Below are 25,827 nucleotides of genomic sequence, written 5' to 3'. Positions count from 1 at the left end.
ACCTAATCTGGTTGTAACTTACAGGGCATGTGAGTGATACTCTGAGACAAGTTGTAGCTATTTCACTGTCAGGGTCGTGGGCCAGCTTCTCCTTGACTAAAACACACAAGGCACAAATGAAGATCATGTGAAAATTATATGGTAGGGGAGAAATCCTGTATCAAACTTAGAAACTTGTCAGAAGGTTTAACTCCAAGTTCATTTAATATTTCACAAATTAAAATCCCACAGGTTTTAGTCAATCAATCTTTACAAAGCAATATGTCTAATAAAAATCACTTCAGTTTATTACAATTTTTTTATAAATGGATTTTTCAGTTCATCAATGATCCAGCCACAAAAATTACAAAATATTGTTAGCAATATAACATTCATTATCCAATCACATATCATACAATGTTATAATACCAAGATAATATAAGTCAAGCTAAGATATTGCTCTTTAAATTTGAAAATTGACACTTAATAATAGAATTATCAATTAAGCTTCATATCTAAAAACTATATGTTTGAGCTAAAATAAGGCATAATTTTACGATAACATACTAAGGGCTCTGGTGTGGTCAGCATGACGATTACCAAACTGTTTAAGTCTGCCCAGTAAAGTGTCAGACGTTAACTTTTTCACCAAAAAGATGGCAATACAGAATCCCTGAAAAATGAACCAAAAACTATCAGCCATGTCATAGAAACAGGCTAAAAATACCAAAAATCTCACAGCTTTATACAACAAAACCCTGTCATACCCGTCCAAAGTCGGCGGCCCAGGAGACTTCAATCTGGTTGGGCAGGGTTGGTGAGAGCCGACAAAGGGGTGTGATATCTACCGGTCGACCCGGGCGCTTAGGCTCGACTCCAGGTTTGTTAGTTGGAATAGGATTCTGAAAACAAGAAGAGTGTGCTTAGCATTGTATGAGGTGAACACAGTGCGGCATTGTTATGTGAGGCAGAAACAATATGTAAATAAATTTCTCTTTTATATGTACACTGTACCCAAGGAATTTATTTCGCATAAAATTGTGAAGCAACCCTCACAGATTTTAAAATGTCGATTTTATTTTTCAAACAGTATTTGAACTACTGTAGAAGCACATATTTTTGTTAGGTCAAAATTTCGTTGTTTTTAAATCAAATGAAACTTCGTTGGTATTTAATATTATCATATCTTAATCTCTTTGTAACCATTAATACTTGGGTTAAAAATTCGTCATGGATTTAATTTCATTGATTTATACTGCCAACGAAAATAACGAAATTAAATCCTCAATGAATATTTCTGCTTCTACAGTATATGAAATAATAACAAAAACATGGTGCTCACGATTTGATACAGAGCAGTGGAATTGCAGAATTAAGTACACATGTACAATAAGGAATTTACAGAGGTTGTTACGATTGTAATGCAGATGTGCATCAGAAAAGCAAAAATTAGATAGCTATTAATGATTATAACGGGGCATTTCACTAAAAAAAAATTCAAAGCATATAATTCAAAAGTAATAGACTCTAATGATTTACACAAACATCCATGGCTGAACTTTTCCTTAAAGCTATACACGCTATAATTTGCGTCAATTTTGAATGACAGTGAAAACGCATGTGCTTGTCTACTTATAAAAGTTATCCTTAATCTGTAAATTACAAGGGTGAATTCCATCTCGTTACAAAGATATAGATTTTTAATTGTTTATTTTTCTGCCAGGAAAATATACCTTTTCATGAATATTGATGAAGGAAGAGCAAACCGACCTCATTGCGCATGTCCGCGGAGAACTAGGTGGTCGTTATTGTTTGCCTAATTAAATATCCAACTTGATTTTTAATATGCTTAACAGTTGTTAATTTGAAATACATACATGTATAATGAGTAAAATACGCTTGCCATTCACGATACCCTTACTTCTGCATTAACACTTATAGGATCTATAAATAGCACATAGGGGAAAAACACAGGTCTACGTCATTTTTTTAAAGGAAGTATTCATATCTACTCACAGGCTTGTATTTTTTTCTTTTGTTTGTACTCGTATATCGGACAAATTTATGCTTTACTGAAAATATCCTTTCCTTTGTGAAACTATCACAATTATGAAGATGTTGACCCTTCACCAGTTTTGGTATGATAAGCTAAATTTAGCTGTCGATATCACGTGATAGATTGATATTCACGAGGAGGCATTACTTTCCTGGCAGGAAAATAAATATTTTTTATTGTTTAATATTTGATATATTTGTTACGTGATCGAATTGAGCATTATAATTAACAGAATAAAGGTAACTTTTATTAGTAATCAAACACATACATTTTCCCCTTTATTCAAAATTGACGCAAATTATAGCGTGTATAGCTTTAAAATAAGTGTTAAACAATTAATTGACATACTGGTAGAGGGGCCATCTTTCCATTCACACGAACACAGATACTGGGAGGGAAATGGTCATCTTGTTCACAACTTATCTCCAGCAGACAAAATCTGTAACATGATGATATTTTTCATAAATTACTTACAAATACAAAAAAAATTAGTGAAAACAGTTCATTTCACAAGAAAGCATAAAAACTGAATGCATTAATTTCAAAGATTCAAACTAGATTTTTCCACAAAATGGTTATTTTAGTATAAAGAAATGAAATATTTTGACAAAATTTTCAATCATTTTTTTATTTTTTATGATTTAGAGCTGGTTTTATTTTATATAAAAGCACACCTGAGTTGAATCTGTGTGGTATATTCACATCTAGCACCTGGTCGGAAATCTCTGATGAAAAAGATTGATACAAATAAATATAAATTCTTCTAAACTTAATGTGATGACAATCAATAAGAATTACACATTTCAGTAGCGTGGGTGTGTTGTACAAGCTAGGCCATATGTGTGCATGTGTATATGCTATTTACCTGGACATGGCAATGTCTTGGGCTTGCTGGGGAGTCAGATGGAAACTGTAATGATTCTCTTGGAATTTGGATGAACCTCTTGGCACTGAATAAAATTCAACACCATGAACAACTTGAGTAAATACATATTTATTATTACTATTAATTGACTTTTAATTTGATTCATGGTAATGTATTAAAAGTATTTCTATTATGTATTTGATGTAACTTGCTAGTTTTGTACTGGTGATTATTTCAAGAGAATATAATACTGTTTTGATTTAAGGTAACACTAAAGTGGTATGGGACAACTGTCAATAAAATTATTAAATGAATTATGTTTTGTGCTGCTTTAAAAACAAAAATTAGTATATTTCCTTATAAATTAAATAGTGATGTGTTTATAATGTCTTATGAAATCAATTTATGATTATGATCTGAAAAACATGTTATCAAGCTGGATTATTTTTGTCAAGAACACCCTATTGTCAAATGGTTTCGGTGATGTGTGGTATTACCCTGAGTCAGTAAATGAAAAAATGTTTTATGTATATTTTGAGCAAAGACTGTCAGATTGTTTTTACCAAAATTTAAGGGTACAAATTGAAAATGCTCACCCTTTACGTCTATATAAATATCTAAACTTGCCTGTACACCAGGCAGAGTATCTAAATCACATATTATATGATAAACATAGGAAAGCCTTAAGAACACTTAGATTATCTTCACATCCTCTACGAATCGAATCTGGTAGATTTGATAAAAAAATGTCCTATTAATGAAAGGAAATGTATATATTGTAATTCAAACGATGTCGAAGATGAATACCATTTTGTTTTGGTGTTTGATTTTTACATGGAGTTAAGGAAATTATATATTAAGAAATACTTCTATGTACGACCAAGTATGGCAAAATTTATTGATTTACTCAATTCTGATTCTATATTTATGTTAAAAAAACTGGGTAAATATGTGTACGAATCTTTTAATAAGAGGGACAACTTTACCATCAGACGTGAATAAGCATAAATTAAGTTTATATATAACTACTGCTTTGTTGGTCTTTTTGATATTTTTTCAACCACTTTATACCTTTTATATATATTTATATAACCTGCCTCCCACATGTACCCACAATTATTGTAAAGTACTGTTAAATTGTATGCTATGGCAATGTATGTAATGTATACGCCAATAAACTACTACTACTATAATACAATATTTGCATATCCATTGTTCTTTCCTACTTTAAGTCCATACGGAGGAACTGCAATTATTTTTCTATAATCGCAATTGCTCTGTCTGTATACTATGACATCATAAAGGTGTGACGTCATATACTATTCATAACGTTATATATTTCAACCACTATACGATACATCATGTGTTTTTCTCCAACTCCATAAAATTGATGTATTTAATATCAAAACCTGTCTTATAATAACATTTTAAAGGAATTACTGTTATAACATATCATTGATTCTGTTAACAAATCTATGTGAATTAAAAAGATACATTACAGTCTGAATGTTTATTTTTGATGCAATAGCTAAATGTCAAGGTCTAAGCTAAAACAGGGTATTTGCGAGTGGTAAAATGTAAATATAAGTAATAAACAACGATTATTTAGTGAACATGGCGCTATGAATAGCAACCTCTCTGCTGGCATATTTTCCATGATGCACTAGCGCGCATCATGGAATATGCCAACAGAGCAATTGCTATTCATAACGCCATGTCCACTAAATAACGTTGTTTATTTCTTAATTAACCATGCGAAATCGATTTCCTGTTTATCGTAAGCACACGATCAAAACGCATGACAGCATGTAAGAATAATCCAAAAAGATGATTCAGACTTAGCGATCTAAGTAAGAAATGTACGAAGAAATAAATTTATTCACATTTATTTTAAGATAAATTACTACTGTATATTGATAAAAATCCATAGATTTTTACACAGAAATTCAAACTATATTATAGTAAATACTCATGATTTTGTTGGAGGTTTGCATAAATTTTTGCAAAATTTCATATCAAATTAAAAAAAAAAAATCAAAGCGATGAATAGGCCGAGATCCACGTGCCAGGAGAAAAGGTCTCCGCCTAATTTCAGAAAAATACGGTAGAAAAAAAGCTTTTAAAAGTATTTGGAGAGGTAAAAATTGTAAACCCCCCAGCAGAATTCAAACTCAAGACTTACAGATCCATAGTTAATGATAGAATAGAAACTAATAGAAACTGAAAGCTAGATTACCTAAACTTGTAGGTTTCATAAGTTCTGCCACACAGTCATAGAATGGCAGATGCTTAAGCTTCACATCCGGATGAACTGGCAACATGCCAAGGCTGCTTGAATGTGGTGCTGGGTCATGATGCATCCGGTTGGAATAATCCATTGGACCTGTTTAAAATAAAATATATCCCCTACTGTAAAACTTGATCATACATCCCCCTGCCTCAATACATGAGTATATACCAGTACGTATCATCTAAATACATGAGTATATATGTATTGTCTAAATATAATAATACATAATGATATGCATCATTGACTTGTACACAAACTGCTCACCTGAGAAAAACAGTGCTTGTGCTGTGATTATAAATGTGGATAAATACCACCTTGCAGCACATCTTGCAACACAGCAACAATATTTAAGCTACATTGTATATTTTGGTGCAGAAAATACCGTAACAACATGCAGCTTTAGATACTATAGCCTTAGCTTTACTTGAATGTTTACATATTTTTCTGATGTTGATGTTGATAATTACATGGAAATTACATTGCAATACTAAGAAAATACGGAAATCTCAGTTTGTAATAAACAATATATGATCAGATATGAAAATGCCTTGCTTTCTAGACATTTGATGACTCTTACCAGTATTCATATTACCGGTATATGTATTCCCGTAAATATTATAGACAAGACATGGCAAAATCCACATTATCTGTAAGACTTGCAATGTGTATTAATAATTTTTTTAATCACAATTCATTGCATATTTATTCTGACTGAATAAACATTACATCCTGGAAAAAACAGCATCTAACGGAGTTTAAAACAAATTGGATACAAGACCATTTATACACAATGTTTTGCCTTGGGTTATATTGCCATCTTAGTATAGTTATAAAGACATCAAGTAAAAATATATGAACATAGAAACTGAAACATACTTTTTTTTCAATGGCTATGCATTTTTCAAAGATACACATATACATTTTGAACAAATAAAAACAGGATATTTACAAAAAATGTACTTTTCTATGAACTTTAATGTTTGTAATGAGAAATATATGAACTTATTATAGATATGTTTACTTTGCTTCAAATCAAAATAATTTTTTGAAAATTAGTTAACATCAAACAATACACATTGATTAACCAATAAGAGATAACCAATGTTACCTTTGGTGCATTATATACGCTATGAAAATCACGCACAAAAAGGTAAAGAACAAAACCAATGCTGTTGTCGAATAAATCTAGACCAAATATCTAACAGCATGGATATCATCACATGTACTACTAATATCTAATTTATTCATTTTATATTATTAGATTTATATTTTAGTTCATCATTACTTAGTAATATTATGATATGCCTATTTTTTTCAAATTGAAAGATTGTTAACGTTATAAACAGATCTAAGCTGGTTCCATTTATAAACCATGTAAAACAAATTCAGATTCAATTTCAGAGAGAATGATTTGATGGCAGTCAGTAAATATTGAATTGAGAGTTCTTTTGAAGTTAGATTTGAATACTTCCAACAAAATCTGACTTTAACAATGTTATTTTGAAGTAATATTTTCTTAAACAAACTATTTTTTAAAATAGATTACAATAAACTTTCATTTACCAGCATATGTTGTATTTAAATTACCAATACATGAATATATGTGATACAGTCTTTGATAAAACAAGATGATAAGAATTAATTACTTCAATCTACAACAAAAAAATCTTGCAATTAATGTTCACCTTGAAACAATAAATCTAATGGATGGGTGATTTCTGTAACAAATTCAGATTTTTATCTACAGTGCTTGTACGATAAAACATTATTTATACATATGGTACAACAGCCAACGTATACTCTACAAGTCAGTGGACATGTCATTTTTTTTTAAATCAATAACTGTATCAAGCTTCAAAGGCATTTATCTCCTTTTTTAAACAGTCTACATGCATGTTCATGTCATTAATGGAAATTTGACTTTGGTTGAACAGAGAGTCTCTTTAAATAAATAAGATGCAAATTAAATGCGAGAAAGGTTTTTATCTATTTTTTATTCTTAGAGTATCTAGATAATTAATGGAGAAGTTTTTAAAAATGATGACAATATATTTTAATAATATATCAATTATCTGCTAATCTAGAAATCTAAATTTATTGGGTTTTATGAAATAAAATAATAGTCACCTGAAAACCATGGTCCTTCAGATTTAACTGAAAAAATTCAAATAAAAAACCAAATTAAAATTAAAAGAATTTGAGGGCAAAGAAATTACTTTTAGTAAGATTTTATCCATTTGGGGATCTTATAAATATCATGCAAAGTCATGTTTAACCAAATGCCACAAACACCTTTACAATAAATAAGAATAAAAATTTACTAAATGTTACATACATTAATCTGAATTTAAAGGATTATTTTACAAATTCTAAATTCTGTGTCGTTTAGAAAAAAACATGGGTTTAACTGCAGATGAAAAACATGAAAATGAAGATCTTATGAAACCAACGCCCACCCCACAGATAGTCATCCAAATGCATATTGGTATATCACTAATCTTTCATTAAAACAAACTCTGTTTTTCTTTGAACATATTAGTAATACATGTACAATAAATCAAAATCTTCTGGAAATTACAATAGATGAAATATTCAGACTGATTAAGTTTCAATTTGTACATCTTTATTATGGTTATTTATTTGTCTTTGTTCTGACAGCATAAATATACAATCTTATTTAAACAAGGTACCAGCGAATAACAAGATCAGAGTGTTTAAATTCATTAGAAAATTTGTGTTGCTTTATTTGATTTGTTTTGTACTATCGATATATTACATTATATTACAAAATAACATTTGTCAAATTTCCCCCATGGGATTGATGTGGTTTTCCAACATCAAAGTTCTTAAACATTCATCACAGTTATTATTATCAACTTAAGAATAAAAGGGTGTGACAAACACAAGAAGATATGCTACAGAACCCTAACTGTCAACTAGCTAGAAAGCTCGCACAGTGCTGTCATCAGAGGGATGGACAATGGACCCTACCTCGAACAAGTTCTGCAACTTGAACATCTTAACAGAAAAACTATGGCTCTTTTTATTGTTTAATCCTTACATGGAAGGAATGTCTATGGTGAAGAATCTTTTCCAAAAACTCAAAGTGGGGATTGGGTGGAAGGTTTATGACATGAAATTGATCCTTGCATGGTTATAAGGATAGATTAGTTTGTCCACTAATTCCTGCCTTAGGCCAAAATAAAATTATTGTTTGTTTGGAATTGTCTCCTGCCTCATTGAAATACCCCCACTGATAAAATTTTACTTGTAAAAAATAGCTTTTTTATGTGGAAATTTTTTATCTTTTTTATCTATTTTTATTTTTAATTAGCTAAACTTCCAAAGTTGAAAAATATGAAAAAGAAAAGAAAATCTCCGACCATCCTTTAGGGGGCAATTCCAAAGAAACATTTATTAAGGATGGCCCTATGGTTGTACATTGTCTGGTTAACTGGACTTGTGATGTTTAACAGTATGCTATATGCCTCTATAGCTAAAGGGGCACTGAAGGGCCATGGCTATTTTAAGTTGTCTGACAACTGACTTATTATGTTTAAATAAAACATTTACATTCTTACTAAAGTACCATAATAAAGTCTACATCAACTCGTCATTTTTCTGAACACACTAAATCCAAAAAAAAATCATTTCAATCAATCAACTTCAATAATAAATATCAAAAAATAAATAATTCTTTCCGTAGGCTTTAATACACGTATATACAGATGTCTGCAGAGGACTTGAAAATATCAAATGACAGCTGGTAAAAGACTGAAGCACAAAGTTAATATGATAATTTTATGGAGTACAGAAAGATTGATTTTTCACATCATTGATAGCATAAAGCAAACTTTAAATTACATACACGTGTAAGTAAACTGAATCCCAGCAAACATCGTTTGTGTGATCAGTATGGTAACAAGTCAATGAAAATAATGCATGACATACAATATACTCTCAACACCCACACTTCTTAAGTAAAGTTTCCTTCTACCAAGCACAAAAAACAATTAGAAAATCTAACTGTAGCAAACGTCCAAACCAGTTTATGCAATAACAAAAAAATCTTCAATGACTTGAACAATAATAGTGATTTATAAAACTGTACAAATTTAGAGAACATGAAGAGTGTACTTGGTAATTCATACAAGCCCAAAATACTACAAAACCCCAGCCAGGATGTTAATATATTTTTACTTCCCTTTCCAAGGTTAACTCTATGTATATATTCTTAAAATTTTCTGATCAACAGACAATTTCCTCTCAGAAAATGTGTGACCACATAAATGTAAATACATGATACACCAAAAATTTTAAAACCATGGATTCCAAATCCAATTCCAAATTCATTCATACTGATACATGTACCAAAAAATATCTTACATTTGCAATTGAAACTTACAGTTAATGGAACCATCTTCTCCTGGTTTGGGTGCTGTGGGTTTTCGCCTGTTTGAACCAAAAATTTGACTGCAATGATTAATAATTGTTCATTATCATCTCAATATATACCTCATTTGAATCAAATTATGTGTAAATCATGGGGATGTCATTGATGATTTTTAATGTTGGTTTTTGAAATAAAAAAGGATTTTCCATTCTTTCAACTTTTCATTAAAAAAAAAAAAAAAAAAATTATCACTACTGTATGGCAGTACTGTATCACAGTCAGAAAAGGTCACAATTTGCAGCGGTTCTCTGAATTTGCAGAAAGGATATTAGTATACAAAGATTTTTTTATGCCACAATAACAAATTTAAATGGGATTTATTTAACAAGCTATATCACATTAATTCTATAGTTTGCAACACCATCATGTCAGAATTCAATTCCCTTTCATAGAATGCAGCAAGTTATGCTTCACTATGCACCCTCATTTAGGAGCTGGAAAATCCACTTTGCTTACTCTTTTTCTTGTTTTTTGGAGGGGGAAAAGGAGACATGCATATGAGGCAGTTAAAAAACAATTCTGAAAACCTAATTGGTCCATGAACTTTGAAAACCAATATAATAAAAAGAGGGTATGTCTAATAATTGAACGGTTAACTTAATTGTCTTACTTGTACAACTCTCGGATTTTTATTTGTATGGGTACGGAGCAGCCTTTCTGCAGTAGCTGTAAAGCTCGCCCCATCAAATCAGTCTTTCTTCCAGTTTTGTTTCTTCCAGCATATCCTAATAATACTTGTAATTCTGAGACCCGAAAACTCATTACCATATGCTGTAAAATTTATAAAGATTGTTATTTATTTTTAAAATCTTGTAGACAAATGGACAAAAAAATATAGGAAAAGTTAAAATGTAATTTAATTTTTAGCACTGATTTATAGATCAGCATTCTGGACCTCTCAAACAAAATATGAAGAAATTACTTTTTTTCATATGCCCCCTCCCCAATATAAGGTTTTTAAACAATCGGACAGTCATGCTCTGAAGTAAAACTTTGATGACTTTCATTAACCTTGACCTAAATACAGAAAAGGGAGGCAATATTGGAAAAAAATGTTTGTACGAGTTGTCTCCCGCGGATTTTTTAATTTCAGTTCTTCCTGATTGATTTTCCACGGAAATGGATGAATTCGGCCATTAAAAATGTACTTCGTGCATTAAGGCTTTAATTCAAAGCATAAATGTTAAAGAACATTGGAAATAAATATAAAAGAAACACGTGAACAGTTATTTCATACGTTTCGTAGCTGACCCAAACCATATCCTGCTAAAATTTCAACAGAAAGTAGACCAGAGTCTATATAAACAGTCTGACTTAACTGGAGAGTCATATCATGTAACTGTCATACAGGTGAATCGTTTCAAGTACTATTCCCTATGATTTCACCAAGTAGTCTTTTGTTTTTTCCCTCTCGACTTACCTTCAGTTCTGGTAAATCCGCCATTGTTGTGAAACTGAAGTGCGCATGCTCTATAGGGAAAATGGCGACTAGATCGGGTAGGTGACACAGGATTGATAAAATATGTAATTTTTACGTTGTTCTGTTCTTTAATGATTTTTAATTAACATACACATGCTTAAAATAGCTGAAGTATATCTTTAAGCGTTCGTTTACAGACGTGAATGCGTGTCGATTAATTGTTTTCATCTGACCTTTACTAAATACAGACGTTGGTTACAAAACATTTTACATTTATTTCGAATAGATCTACTCTACCTTGCGCTATCTTTGGTGTTTGATTCACATTTGGTTTACAATCTTTGTAGTAGATATAACATACTTGATCTAAAGTCTTTTGTACTATCCTTTTACCAATATATTAGTATTTAAATTTAGGCAAAAATATATTAAAAAGGATCTCCCAGTGAAAGTAAAATATCTCATGTTTACTTTTTTCTTTGCCATATTATTTTTGTGAAGTTATCATATTGAAATTCTTATGTTGAGTTTTGTTGTAGTTCTCAGATTTTCGGGATCGATCAATCATCTCCTAGGGCCCTTGTTAAGTCGACGAAGCCCAGCACTAACATGCTCGGTCAATCTAAAGACAAAAGCCTTTGAAACAGAGAATGAAAGGCAAAAGAGGTATTATTTATGTTATATTGAAAGTAGGTCAAAATTTTGACAGCTTGTTTTGATGAGCAAAATAGATAGTAACAACCCACCGAAAGTCCAAACTCTTGTTAAAACGACTCTAATATCTAACTGACAGCAGAGATCGAAAACAACAATCTGTGATTTGTACATTTTTAATGACATATTTTTCAAAGTGTGTTAAGTGTCTGGATGAAAAAATTGATGTACTATGACAAAGTTTGAAGAAAAAAAATTCAAAGTGCATTTACTTGGTCCCAAATTTTTTTTATACTGAGTTGATTTGGTCCCAAATTTAACGCACTTTGAATTTTTTTTTTCAAAGTGCATATTTTTTCAAAGTGTGTTGACACAGGGTCTTGGTAACCCATCTGGGTGATTGGTCTTATTATATATATTTACCTTTTCCATGCCTTTGTCTATGACAGGGTTGGTAATAAAAGCCCGCCCGAGACATCCTGTTTCTAAGGCAGGTTGGGGCGAAACTTTAAAAGACAGTCCAGCGGTCGGGCTAATTTTAATAGCCAGTTCCTACTTTTAAACCGCAATTTCTATTTTTAAGCTAATAACCTCATTCACAAAAAGTACAGACGCCTTCACATTGTTAGGTATTGTTGAGAATTAGGTAAGATCTAGCAATTGTAATCTATTCGCTCATTGGTCTGAATGATTGTTACAGCTAACCAGCGTTCGCAAGACAATTTTGTTTGGCAATATTACAAAAGAAGCAACTTGCTAGATGATGCACAAGTTTTTGAGGTTGTCAACTCCCAAAAAGCGTTACTTGATTGACGCAGGGATGAATATATATGTCCCTGATTGACGCTATGAGAAAAAAAAACCAGTCTACGATCAAAACAAAATAGCTGACCGATAGTTCCGGGATGGAAAGTAGAATTTGAATGGCTGACAAGTGACGAAACACATAGAGTGCTGTATTGTAAACTATGTAGGGGGTGACCACTATTTAATTTTTACTATTTATTCTTACCAAAATTACGCAAATTTAGATGTGGGTAATTAATTTTAAACAAACTTCTTTGGAAATCCCTCTTTACAACTTTTCTGGTTAAAACAAAAATTCTAAAACAATTTAATAACAAATAAACACAGAGCCATCCACAAACTGACAAAGGCACAAAAGTTTGTTTACAACAAAGCTACACATGTTTTAAATTCAAGTACGAGCATTTCCACCCCCTGTCGAAACTGGGCATAAAAAAATCAAGTGACCTCATATTTTTACAAAACTGAGAAACTCTGCAGGCATTTTACATGTTTTTTATTGCATAAAAAAATACAGCCCCTGTCATTGGCAGAAAATCCTTAAAACAAAAGAGAATTTAGGAATTGTTTTGCCTCAGCATATTTTGATACTTCAGAAAAATAGTGTTGTTAGACCTATAAACAATTAGCAGTTAAATTGAGTTCATCTGACCAATAAATAAATTTTAATCACATTTTATCACTGTTGTTTTTTATTACCTTTCAATGTTTTGGATTTTATTATTGTCACTTTTCAATCTTTCAAAATTGTTGTGAAAGTTCACGATATATATGACATTGTTAGCTGCCTACCAAAAAGAAGGTTTATAATTATAAACATGTAGATGGATAGTTTCATTTTTTACGCCTTTAAACCTTAATAATACAGTGATTGGGAAGGACCTGCGCCACGCGCCATAGTCGCATTTAAGAGAAAAATGGCGCATTAAATCAATTACTCTACGCGCCGAAGTGCGCATTCAAATTTCTCATCGGTTATAAAAGTTTTAGCGATGTCCGCTGGAAATTTACTCTGTACGACTTAGCTAATCGTCTTTTAATACATTTGTTTTAAAACATCAAATTTCATTGGTCGTGTTTGGTAAAACAGAAATAAACAACCAATAAAAACGTTTCCACTCTTTAATGCGTGGTAGATTATTCCAGAATTTCCTCCGAAAGAGAAGTTGAAGTCGCCCAGTATTCTGAGTTCTCAATTATGTAAACTAACCGCAAATGCAGTAAAATGATGATTATCTATTTGAAAAGACGTTTTCACAGCCTCAATTAATCCCTGTTGTGATTATTAAAACTCACGACTGTCTTACCATGCTTATCGTTACTGTAGGGGTTATAAATACGGGTGATGCAACCACACTGCATTGAAAATTACAACCGATGTTTATTTATTTAAGTGTCGATACTACAATTAGTTGTAACTTGTAATTATTTGATAACTCGCAAAATTAATGTTTGAATAATAAGAAAAACCGTTCCCTACAGTTATCTTCAAAGTTTGAAAGATTCTGTACATAACTGTAATAATTGGGTCAAAGGGTTTGACTAATACCTCCAAAAAACACAGAAGACTGATTTTATTTATCATTAAGCAAACACCATAACAAAAATTGAATCAGTGAAATGTATAAACACATCAAATAAATGAAATTTAACCAGTTGGTTAAGTTTTTAAATTTTATAGAAGTTGTTTTGCTCTAGGTTGGTCCTTGATAATTTCAATTTTACAAAATGGCCCCAATGAATAAATAGATGGCCCTTTCATTATGAAAATGGCCCATTAACATTAATAACTGTGGGGCCATAGTCCCATTGACATTTTTGGCCTTCCCAATCACTGATAATAACTTAAATAAGCATTCTTTGGGTTATGCTTAGATGTAGTTTCAAATACTGTGTAAAAGCTGAAGATTTACAAATGTAAATATTAGGCTTTGTGTATAGTTTATTCATAAAAGTGAACATTTTTATCAGGACTGGCAGATTTTGGGCAGGGCTGGTAACTTTTAAAAGTAGCCAGCCCTGTGGCTGGCTGCTATTTTTGGTGAATTTCCAACCCTGTCTATGATAACACTACAAATCAATTTTGTAATGTATTGTCCAATGCATTTCATCAATGCTGAGTGTAATAGCTCTGCTACGAGATCAATTGTCACCTGATTAAAATATCTATTTACAGTAATAATTTACTAAGAATCTGGATTATAACCCTTTGTTTATGTATTAATTTTTATGATGATTTACGGTAATGCAGTGCATAATGGCCTTTATAAAGTCCATATATAAAACATGAGCACATGCCACTGTCACTACATTCTATCGAGATCATATTCCATGTGTATTCCGCCAAGTTGGTTTATATTTAGAGTGCACATGTGACTGCATTAGTTATCAATTGTAGCAGCAATATGTATTATTTATAAACATTACATACCCAGATGTATTATGGTGTTCTTTAAAAACATCTTACCTATTTTTAACTCACCTGAGCTGAAAGCTCAAGTGAGCTATTCTGATCACATTTTGTCTGTCATATGTTTGTCTGTCTTGAAACTTTTCACATTTCGAACACCTTTTCAAGAACCGCTGGGCCAAATTCAACCAAACTTAGTACAAAGCATCCTTAGGCTAAGTGGATTCAAAGTTGTGAAAATTAAGGATCACACCCATTTAATAGGGGAGATAACAATGAATTATCGAAATTTTTCAAGAAATTTTCAAAAATCTCCTTCCAAGAACCAAAAGGCCAGGAAAGCTGAAACTTGTGTAGTAGAATCCTCAGGTAATGTAAATTTAAAGTTGTGAAAACATGACCCCCAGGGGTAGGGTGGGGCTACAAATGGGAGTTGAATTTTTACATAGAAATATATAAAGGAATTCTTTAAAAATCTTCTCATAAACCATAAGGCCAGGAAAGTTGAAACTTATGTGGAAACCTCCTCAGGTAACATAAATTTAGTTGTGAAGTTTTGAAAATCATGACCCTTGCGGGTGGGGTGGGGCCACAATGAGGGGGGGGGGGGGGTGAATTTTTACATAGGAATATATATAGAGTAAATGTTTAAAAATCTTCTTAAGAATCTTTTGGTCAGGAAAGCTATAACTTGTGTGGAAGCATCTGGTGGAGCCACATTGGTGATCCAGTTGTACAAAGGAAAAAATTTCAATTCTAAAAAAAACTGAAATGTTACTATATATGCTTTTACTAATAGCAAGCATTTTTACATATTACTGATTCTTTACAATTGTTTAAACTTTAGCCTCTGGACGATTATTGGGCCTCACAAGGGGTTCAGAGTTTGATGTAGGTTTATATCCTGTATATAAGCAATTGTATAGGTTCTTTCTGAGATCTGCAATGCTGAATATGAATTGACTATAAAATCATCCTATTAGAAAAGGGATTTGATTATAAATATAAGAATATCTAGGGGGAACAGGGTTTTTTTTTTTTTTACACGGGATCTACATGTAGTATACCACATTGTCCAGATATTTTGTATTATTACTCCATGAAGCTGATTTCGTCATGCTTATTGTTGCTCAGGTGAGCGATATTGCCCATGGGCCTCTTGTTTAGCACTGGCACCTGATATATTTCCTTTTAAAATATTTCTTTATATCCCTTTATAATCATATTGGGGATGTAACATTTCCAGTTTGGGGATTTTACCAATCGTAACATCAGTAGTACACAATGTAATCATGCAGTTTGTATTGGTAACTTAGTAATTTCGGTAGTCTAAGAAAACCTACATACATGTGTACCCCCTTGTTGGGATTCGGATACCCGAGCATCATCAGCGCTTGCACTAACAAGACCACTTTCTAAACAATGAGATTCATAGTATGATTAGCAATTATAGCATGTACTGGGAGCTTACCATATATTCTGTTCTGGAATTATATTAAAACTTGGATTTTAAATAATATTTGGGTGCCAGTCTGCTATAGATATTTATCACCCCCTTTCCTCTTTCCACTAGATTTATTGATAACATATTTACACTGGATATTTTATCGTACTGTTTACAAGGCGATATAGTTATTTTTTAGCCAGGCTCTGCTGAAAGCAGAGTCCTGGCTGTAGGCAAATCGCCAATTTTACTATAAATAGCACAACTTCAAAAGTAAACAAAAAACCAAACAGCGTCAAAGTTAAAGCTTCTGCTATACCAAACAGTTACACAAAGAGCCACATTTTGTCAAAAGTGTTGGCATTTTGTTTCTTTTTTTGTAATTTTGAGAGAATTGTCAATATTTTTTAGTTTTTAGCTCACCTGAGCTGAAAGCTCAAGTGAGCTATTCTGATCACATTTTGTCCGTCGTCCGTCTGTCCATCTGTAAACCTTTTACATTTTGAACTTCTTCTCTAAAACCGCTTGGCCAATTTCAACCAAATTTGGCACAAAGCATCCTTACGGGAAGGTGAATATAAATTGCAGAAATGGAAGACCGATCTTTACTCAAAGCGGAGAAAAACTCCAAACTGTAGAAAATAGGGGGTGCATTTTTAAAAATCTTCTTCTCAAGAACTACTGAGTCAAATTCAACGTAGTTTAGCATAAATTATCCTTATGGGAAGGAAAATATAAATTGCAAAAATAAAGTTTCAAATTTGAGTAATTTATGAAAATAATAATAAGACAGAGAGAATGAGGGGTCAATCAGTTTAACTTCGGGCTCAATATTTCATACATTGATTATTGAAAACCAGTCTATGTTAGAAGCAGCCATCTTGAAGTTGAACGGAGATGAATTTGTTTGTTCTGCATCAGTTTACGTGCGAAGGGAATATTTGAAACATCCAAAATATATTTGTGCCATTTATGTGAAGTAAATTGAGGTTAAATATTTCAATGTGTTGACATTTTCATTTGTGACTGTGGTTTTAGCTTGCTTTGATTTTCGTTTAGCATGTTTAGTTTAACTTGAGAGGAACTGTCGTCTTTATTTTCGAATTTAAAATTTTTACGTGTAGACCGGTTAATCAGACAGCTGATTGTTTACATGTACCTGCGCAAAATCTGATGCACTAACAACATATTATAGAAAACTATTCATTATGTTGGTACATGTAATTTCGGTACGATCTCTACGTAATGATTTATTAATGCACCATGTTTCTTTAAGATGCTCAGCAATTTCAATCTAAACGGAGATTATTCTCACTGCTAGAAATATTTAAGTATATATATATATATATATATATATATATATATATATATATATATATATATATATATATATATATATATATATATATATATATATATATATATATATATATATATGATGAAAAATAAATCGTGTTTTTTTTCTTTGTTTTAGTGCATTTTTCTCTTGTTTTAATTGTTTACAGATTTCTATTTACTAACATGAGAGTCAAGCTTCCAGTTATAAGCAAGATACAGAGCTTTGCGCACAATGCTACTGTATGTTTGTACACAAAGCTGAGGTCATGCTTTAGTTCGTTTATATTTTAAAATGCAGCTATGCTGAATAGGAAATACATGTACCAAGTTTAAAATTCATAAGTTGAATGTAATAAACTCATGTGAACAAAAACATTACTCAAACCAAGCTATGAATCTTGCTTATATGATTCTACGATTGACACTGAAATTTTGGTTGATCAATAGAAATGTCTTGCTAAAAGGATGATATGCTGTAATTAGTTTCTGTTGCCCCTTCTTAAACGATGAATTGCATAAAATCTACACAAATTTTTGATAGTTTTTCGAACACAAGTAAATAAAAACGACGTCTTTTAAACAGTTTCCATAGTCCTGACACATTATTATTATGAGGATAAAAGCATTATCTGTGTTCTTAAAAAAATATTGCAATGGAAAATCATCTTTGTTTGTAGACATTTGTTGTTTTTTCAGCAATAAAATGAAAATAATGGGTGGGCCTTGGTACAATAGAGCAACATGCCTGCCAATACATAAATTTGAATTATAACTCTTTAACATATGTGACAACATTTTTCAGTTTATTCATCAATCAAGTGAGTAAGGATATGAAACGTCATACGAAATGAATTCATGCCTGGTAAACGACAATCTTTTATAATGGAGAAGGCCTATTAAATTTTTCAATGTTTTTAATTTGAGGAATATTGAGCGCATTCATTCTGGTGCATTGAGGTACACTTTTCTTCTTTCACATAGAAATATTTTTAAATAAAATACAATAACTATAGTCTGTCCCAAGTTATTGCTTCCATCACTTTTTGATGATTTTTAATAAAAATACACATACCTGTGAAAGAAGTTATTTATATTGCACATGATCTAATTTTTCGGTAAAAATGGTATTCCATTTATAGGGTAAATATGTCAAAGATTAAGTATGTGCAGGAATAAGTGTAAAATTCGGATATTCATTTTTGGTTAGTGTACCAAGGGGCCACATTTCACAATATCCTATATTTACATTTGCAAATAAGTTTCCTTAAATGAACCTATAGAATAGCGAAAACGTTCAATTCTGTATGAACTTTTTCATGATGTCACAATGATCATGGCACGCGCTTATCGCTTAGATTATAGTAAATTAAAATTTCGGTAATTTTAACAGTTCTGAACGATTTTTCTTTTTTCAAACGTAAATATAAGTAATAAACAGCAATGTTATAAAGTTCACTGGGATATGAAGTTGGTTGGTATGTGATCAAATCTACCGAGAAGCCCTATGGGCTTCACAGGATTTGATCATGTGACCAACCAACTTCATATCCGGGTGAACTTTTTAAATTGCTGTTTATTTCTTTAATGAACGTTGGTGATGTCACAATGATCAAATCAGGCGCTTATCGCTTGTCGCTTGATTATTGTAAACTTAAAATCTCAGTAATTTTAACAGTTCTGAATGATTTTTCTTTTTTCAAAGGTAAATATAAGTAATAAACAGCAGTGTTAAAAAGTTCACCGGGATATGAAGTTGGTAAGTACGTGATCAAATCTACTGAGAAGCCCTTTGGGCTTCACAGAATTTGATCATGTGACCAACCAACTTCATATCCGGGTGAACTTGTTAAATTGCTCTTTATTTCTTTAATGAACGTTGGTGATGTCACAATGATCAAATCAGGCGCTTGTCGCTTGATTATTGTAAACTTAAAATCTCGGTAATTTTAACATTTCTGAACAATTTGTCTTTTTCAAAGGTAAATATAAGTAATAAACAGCAATGTTAAAAAGTTCACCGGGATATGAAGTTGGTAAGTACGTGATCAAATCTACTGAGAAGCCCTTCACAGGATTTGATCACATAACCAACCAACTTCATATCCGGGTGAACTTTTTAAATTGCCGTTTATTTCTTTATTGAACACCCATAAAAACGCGCCAAACACGACAGTCTACTAAGTATGACTTTCTTTACATTTACGAGCAAAACCAAAAATATGTAATAATTTTTAAAATACCTGAATGACCTGAATTATAAGACCTGAATAAAATTCAGTTTTATATAAAACATATTTCTACATGTAAATTTACTTTTAATTCATAAAAATAAGCATAATATTAATTCTATTGTTAAAAAAAAACTATCCCGCAGAAACACAATTACAATATTTAAATGTATATCAAATAACGGACAGCCTTTTGGCGGCCCGTAATCACATAATTAGTGAAAAATATTTAAGTAATAAGGAGTCATTCTTTGTATATTATGAGATGGTCCTGTCAAATCTGTCATTAAGCCCAAAGACCTTTTTTGGATTTGATCACCCCTGACCTTATTTGATCACCTCATGATACTCAAAACATGATTCCATATTCCTAAATAGAGTGTCTGACAATACAAGTCAAACTAATAAAAAGGAGTCAACAAGAGTTTACTGACATGATGTACGAGTACCTATGAAAACAAGTCGAATCAATTAATTCTAGGAGTATATGTACATACTGTACTTTAATATTTCAAAAATATATTCATCTCATATGATTAAAAAAATTTAATTTGTAGACCTACATCATTACATTTAACATTATCTGCATTTGACCAAAAAGTGATGTGTGTCCAAAAACATATCTTGGAACAAAAGCAAGTCCTTTCTCAAAATAATAAGTAAAATATGGAGAGAAAAATGTTTTGTTCAAACTTCTCGCTCACTTCCATTTTATAATAAAATGTGAAATTTTAAATGTGAAAACTTTATTTGTTTTTGATTCTAGCTTGGTACCCTACAGAACACAGAGCACAGATGCCAGAGCTCAGGTGGTGCAGCCGGGTCCACGGGAGCCATACTCCCCCCATCAGCACCCTGAAAACAACATGGACTTCGTCATGGCCAGGGCTGATGATCTGTTGAACTGGGGAAGGAGGGTATGTTGTGGGAAAACTTAATTGTTTTTAGAGGTCCAACTTATAAAATATAGGTGGTTTTTTTAAAGGGAATAAGTTTTATGTCTTTTTAGTATTAAGTCTAGAAATCTTGTGTTAGGCCATATAAAATTGTTATTTAGATTCTCATCCTAATTTGCAAAAAATATGGGGCGGGTGGAGGGATTTTATTTTTTTTTTTTTTATTTAAAAAAAACCCCACCTTTTTCACCATTCATGTTCTAGAAATAACAACTGCTCTATTCTTTTAAGTTGTTAATGCTAATATGAGTACACAAATCTCTAATTGAACGTGAGGAATTAATAGCCGCGTAAAAAACAGGAAGCACAACTTGTGATTTTAATAAATCTTGCTTTAATTTTTAGACGATTGTAACTTAAATGTCACGATGATAAAAATTTGGCATTCGCAATTTTAAATTCTTGCAATTTGATGCACAATGGTTGAATTATGGAATGAAGTAATTATGTAAAATAAGGAATCTATAGTATTCAAAATTTTGTTTCTTGATAACCGCAGTTTCATTTCATACTGTAAAACAAAATTTGGCTTATCACATTTTAGCACAAACGCAAGTGCCAAATCATTGGGGCAAAGGAATTTCTTGTTTGACCAATGGCATCAAAGCATGTGAACACAATGACTTTAATTTCTAACTTGCATACACTTCTAGTACTAAAAATAGACTAAAGTTATTGTTATATGTTTTAAATTGAATACATTTGGAAAATTGTTAACGAAATGTTAACATTAGTGCTCAAGGCCAGTTGTGTCAGTCGCTAAAATTTGTATTTTGCCATATTTACTCGTTTAACAGAATATAAAATCAGTTACTTGATTCCTTAAAAATGTTTGTTTTTCCTGATTTAGACTTCAATATGGCCCATGACATTCGGTCTTGCATGCTGTGCTGTGGAAATGATGCATTTTGCTGCCCCTCGTTATGACATGGATCGATTTGGAATTGTATTTCGTGCTAGTCCTCGTCACTGTGACGTCATGATTGTTGCAGGCACTTTAACAAACAAAATGGCACCTGCTTTGAGAAGGGTAAGAAGAGAGCAAGATGCAAAGAGTTTTGTCAAATAGGGTTAACAGTTGTTTGTGTTTGGCTTGTTGTAGATGGGACAGCCTATGTCTCCATCATTGTATTTTATTTTATCCCCAGTGCAAAAGTTGATAATAAAAAGTGCTTAGTGGACACAATTTTAGCTGTAGGTATCTCCTGTTGGCATCAAAATTGGATGTAAACAGGCCTATATTTCTTTATTATCCAACCATTTAAAACTTTTAATACTGTGAAATCATTAAATTTTGTGGTGGCTCAATTTTCTTGGAATTTGTCAGTATCTCTCATACAAGAATTAACATTGTCCATGAATTAATGAATTAGGGTTAAAAAGTTACATTTTCTTTTGTAAGTACATTTGTATAAAAGAATACACAAAATTACATCCCCACAAACCTGTAAATTTTAAGCAATCTACTAACTTTAATGATTCCACAGTATTTGGTATTTGGGTGAAGATAACACTGTCCTTCTGTCAACTATGTATTAAAGCCTCCTTTTTAGCTCACCTGAGCTGAAAGCTAAAGTGAGCTTTTCTGATCACTTTTTGTCCGGCGTCCATCCATCTGTCTCTCTGTCTGTAAACTTTTTACATTTTCAACTTCTCCAGAACCACTGGGCTAATTTTAATTAAACTTGGCACAAAACATCCTTAGGTGAAGGAGATTCATGTTTGTTAAAATGAAGGGTCACGTCCCCTTTCAAGGGGAGTTAATTAAAAATCATTGAACATTTGTTGGTATTTTCAAAAATCTTCTTCTCAAAAACCATTTGGCTAGAAAAAGCTGAAACTTGTGTGGAAGCATCCTCAGGTAGTGTAGATTCAAGTTGTGAAAATCATAATCCCCAGAGGTAGGATGGGGCCACAATGGGGGGGGGGGGGTCAAATTTTTACATAGGAATATATGTAGTGAATCTTTAAAAATCTTCTTCTCTGAAACTGATCAGCCAGGAAAGCTGTTACTTGTGTGGAAGAATCCCCAGGTAGTGTAGATTCAAGATTATTCAATTCATGATTCCCAGGCTAAGGATGGGACCACAATTGGGGGTCAAATTTTTACATCTATCATTGCTTAGATGAGCGTTGTGGCCCATGGGCCTCTTTTTTTCATAATAGTAATGTTGTTAATATAATTCCTTGAAACATATTTGAAATTGGTCGCTCAAATAGAAAAAATCACCAGTTTCACCTCCAAAAATCTGTCATACACAAACATTTTTTTAATATACTTATAACAAGAGGCAATGCATACATATAAATAGAGCTTGAAAATTGATAAAGGTACTTGGATATGTATTGTGATTAAATCATTATGATAACATTCGTCTTTTCCTGACATTTTATGCCTCATCTTTTAGAGATGAAAATAGTCTTCAAGTCAAAGAATCGCAAATAATCTGTTGGCCATAGATTTTTCAGAGATCAGCATATTTTTCTTCAACAGGTATATGACCAGATGCCTAACCCTCGATGGGTAATCTCCATGGGGAGCTGTGCCAATGGAGGGGGATATTATCATTATTCATACTCAGTTGTCAGAGGCTGTGACAGAATCGTTCCAGTTGATATTTATGTACCAGGTATATGCTGAAATATTGAATACAACAAAAGTTGAATCTCATTCCATTTAATTCTACATTACATGTATATATAGTTTTCCTGCATCATTCTAATCAAATTTATCTCCCCGGGTTTTCACAGTACAATATGTACCAAGAAACAAAAGGCCGACGGGCCACATAGCTAACCTGAGCAACAATAGGCGTGATAAAATCAGCTTCATGGAGTCATAATACAAAACATCAGGACAATGTGGTATACAGTGGGGCCTCAGATATCCGGACGCCAGATAACCGGATGCTTCAGTTTACAATTTTATTTAGGAACAAAATTCACCTTTGTCAGTTTGACATGTTTTCATTCAAAGAACATGGCTGCCTAGTTTTCGGTGGGATTGTGTAAAAGTAGTCAGGGATATGGGTCGAATCTACACTTTGAAGGAAGGTGAAGGAAATTTGGCGATTTTAAATTTCTTAGTGTTTTATATGAAGCAAAAATGATACAATTGACTAAACTTAAGATGATTTTTGATATCTGATTATAGGTATTTGAAAAAAAATAACCAAAAAATAGGTTAGACACAAAAAAGGAATTTGGGACAGCGCAGGACATGTGGCCCGGACTACTTTTCCACCATCCCGTTTTCGATATACGAAATACCGAACCCTAAGTTATATATTGATCGACCCCCATTCTTTCTTTATTATTATTTTTGTAATTTACTTAAATTTGAAATATAATTAGCCCATGATTTTTGCAATTTATATTTTCCTTTCCATAAGGATTATTTAGGTTAAATTACGTTGAATCAGTAGTTTTTGAGAAGAAGATTTTGAAAAATGCACCCTCCTTTTTCTACAGTTTCGAGGTTTTCTCCGCTTTGAATAAAGATCGGTCTTTCATTTCTGCAATTTACATTTGTCCTACCATAAGGATATTTTGTGCCAAATTTGGTTGAAATTGGCCAGGTGGTTTTAGAGAAGTTCAAATTGTAAAAGTTTACAGACGGACGACGGACAAAATGTGATCAAAAAAGCTCACTTGAGCTTTCAGCTCAGGTGAGCTAAAAACTGTTTTACTTCTAATCTTGCTTCATTTATCCGGATGGTAAAATTTGATGATACTTGTGAGGCCCAATAATTGCAACACCCAATAATTGTCCAGGGGCCAAAGTTTAAACAATTTTAAAGAATCACCAATATATAAAAATATAAGTAAAAGCGTATACCGGTATATAACATTTCGGTTTTTGTGAATAATTAAAATGTTTTCCTTTGAACAATTGAATCCCCAATGTGGTCCCATCCTACTCCTAAGTATTGTGATTTGAACAAATTTGAATCTACACTATCTGAAGTTGCTTTCACCAAAGTTACAGCTTTTCTGGGCAGAAGAAGATTTAAAGATATTTCTCTATATATTCCTCTGTAAAAATTTGTCCCGTAGGATGGTGATTTAAACGTTTTGTAAAATTGTTTTTATCAATCTTTTTTATTCAATACCTCAGTACCTACTATAGTTTCTGTCAGACTTGTTCATATTTACAAAGTAAGTTTTTGAAAATCAAATTTTTAAAATCTAAAATTACTTTTTCACCTATTGACTTAGTACTAGTATATACTTCTTGTGCATCATGCCATCTTTCATAATCAAGTCATTTTTAGAAACTATTTCAAGGTCTATGGAGCCTACCTAAGTTTCCCTTGATTAGTTATGATTGGTCTATACTTGTTGCATTGCATTTGATAAAGTTATAACTGTGAGGATGTGTTTCGTTTAGAGGGTTGAGGATTGATTACCTGGGTATTCAATACCCAGGTAATCAATATTACCTGGGTAACTGTTCAGTATTTTATTGGGTGGGGGATAGAAAATGAAAATATGATATATCTTGAAAACATTTTATCTAAAACAGATCAAAATCTGAGAATGTACAACATTACATTTTTTACTTTTCCAGGCTGCCCCCCTACAGCAGAGGCTCTCCTCTACGCCTTTCTACAGTTACAGAAAAAGATCAAGAGGATGAAAGCGTGCCAGAATTGGTACCGCCGTAATTACTACAACCCCAAGAAGAGAGGCATGTTAATCGAGCCAAAGGACGTCCCTTTCCAGAAGTTATTTAATCTAGTGAAGATGAAGGCACAGCCCAAACCTTTGGATTAGATAAACAAACAATATTTTTCAGATATTGGTTGATCATACATCTTGGATCTGTATTTGACAATTGGACAGAGAAAGTGACATCCAGAACACATGTATGCGATTTAAATCGACTGTTATTGCACTTTAATGTGTTATTAAAAAAAAAATTGAG

General features: G+C 32.1%; 2 protein-coding genes across 6 annotated transcripts in view; one reads left to right on the top strand and one right to left on the bottom strand.

Annotated features, from left to right (window-relative positions):
- The window catches only part of LOC105332216 (E3 SUMO-protein ligase PIAS2), a 20,437-nt gene extending 9,289 nt beyond the window's left edge, over positions 1-11,148 (bottom strand). For 2 of the 5 annotated variants that reach the window (XM_020068896.3, XM_011434729.4), the window contains exons 1-11: positions 11,064-11,148; positions 10,254-10,414; positions 9,596-9,663; positions 7,318-7,344; positions 5,137-5,283; positions 2,901-2,985; positions 2,710-2,760; positions 2,384-2,474; positions 747-881; positions 547-652; positions 23-96 (exon numbers count right to left, since the gene is read on the bottom strand). In XM_020068896.3, coding sequence (XP_019924455.1) covers positions 23-96; positions 547-652; positions 747-881; positions 2,384-2,474; positions 2,710-2,760; positions 2,901-2,985; positions 5,137-5,283; positions 7,318-7,344; positions 9,596-9,663; positions 10,254-10,414; positions 11,064-11,087 — 969 coding nt within the window. In that variant the 5' untranslated portion in view covers positions 11,088-11,148. The remainder of the gene's footprint in view (positions 1-22; positions 97-546; positions 653-746; positions 882-2,383; positions 2,475-2,709; positions 2,761-2,900; positions 2,986-5,136; positions 5,284-7,317; positions 7,345-9,595; positions 9,664-10,253; positions 10,415-11,063) is intronic. The other 3 variants (XM_011434730.4, XM_011434731.4, XM_011434733.4) reach the window with 3 other exon arrangements.
- Positions 10,986-25,827, top strand: LOC105332217 (NADH-ubiquinone oxidoreductase 20 kDa subunit). The gene is made up of 6 exons (XM_011434734.4): positions 10,986-11,140; positions 11,603-11,729; positions 20,711-20,861; positions 21,751-21,930; positions 23,395-23,530; positions 25,471-25,827. Exons 1-6 carry the CDS (start codon positions 11,020-11,022, stop codon positions 25,674-25,676), a joined length of 921 nt encoding a protein of 306 aa, XP_011433036.3. The 5' UTR covers positions 10,986-11,019; the 3' UTR covers positions 25,677-25,827.

The sequence above is a fragment of the Magallana gigas genome, chromosome 6 (assembly GCF_963853765.1).
Source record: "Magallana gigas chromosome 6, xbMagGiga1.1, whole genome shotgun sequence".
NCBI classification, from domain to species: Eukaryota; Metazoa; Mollusca; class Bivalvia; order Ostreida; family Ostreidae; genus Magallana; species Magallana gigas.
Note: the sequence above shows the minus strand (reverse complement) of the source record. Positions and strands in the feature narration are given on the sequence as shown.

Coding starts and splice junctions, on each gene's coding strand:
- LOC105332217 (XM_011434734.4), top strand. CDS start 11,020: ATGATTTCACCAAGTAGTCTTTTGTTTTTTCCCTCTCGACTTACCTTC. Junction 11,141..11,602: donor GAAAATGGCGACTAGATCGG/GTAGGTGACACA, acceptor GTTTTGTTGTAG/TTCTCAGATTTTCGGGATCG. Junction 20,862..21,750: donor TGTTGAACTGGGGAAGGAGG/GTATGTTGTGGG, acceptor TTCCTGATTTAG/ACTTCAATATGGCCCATGAC.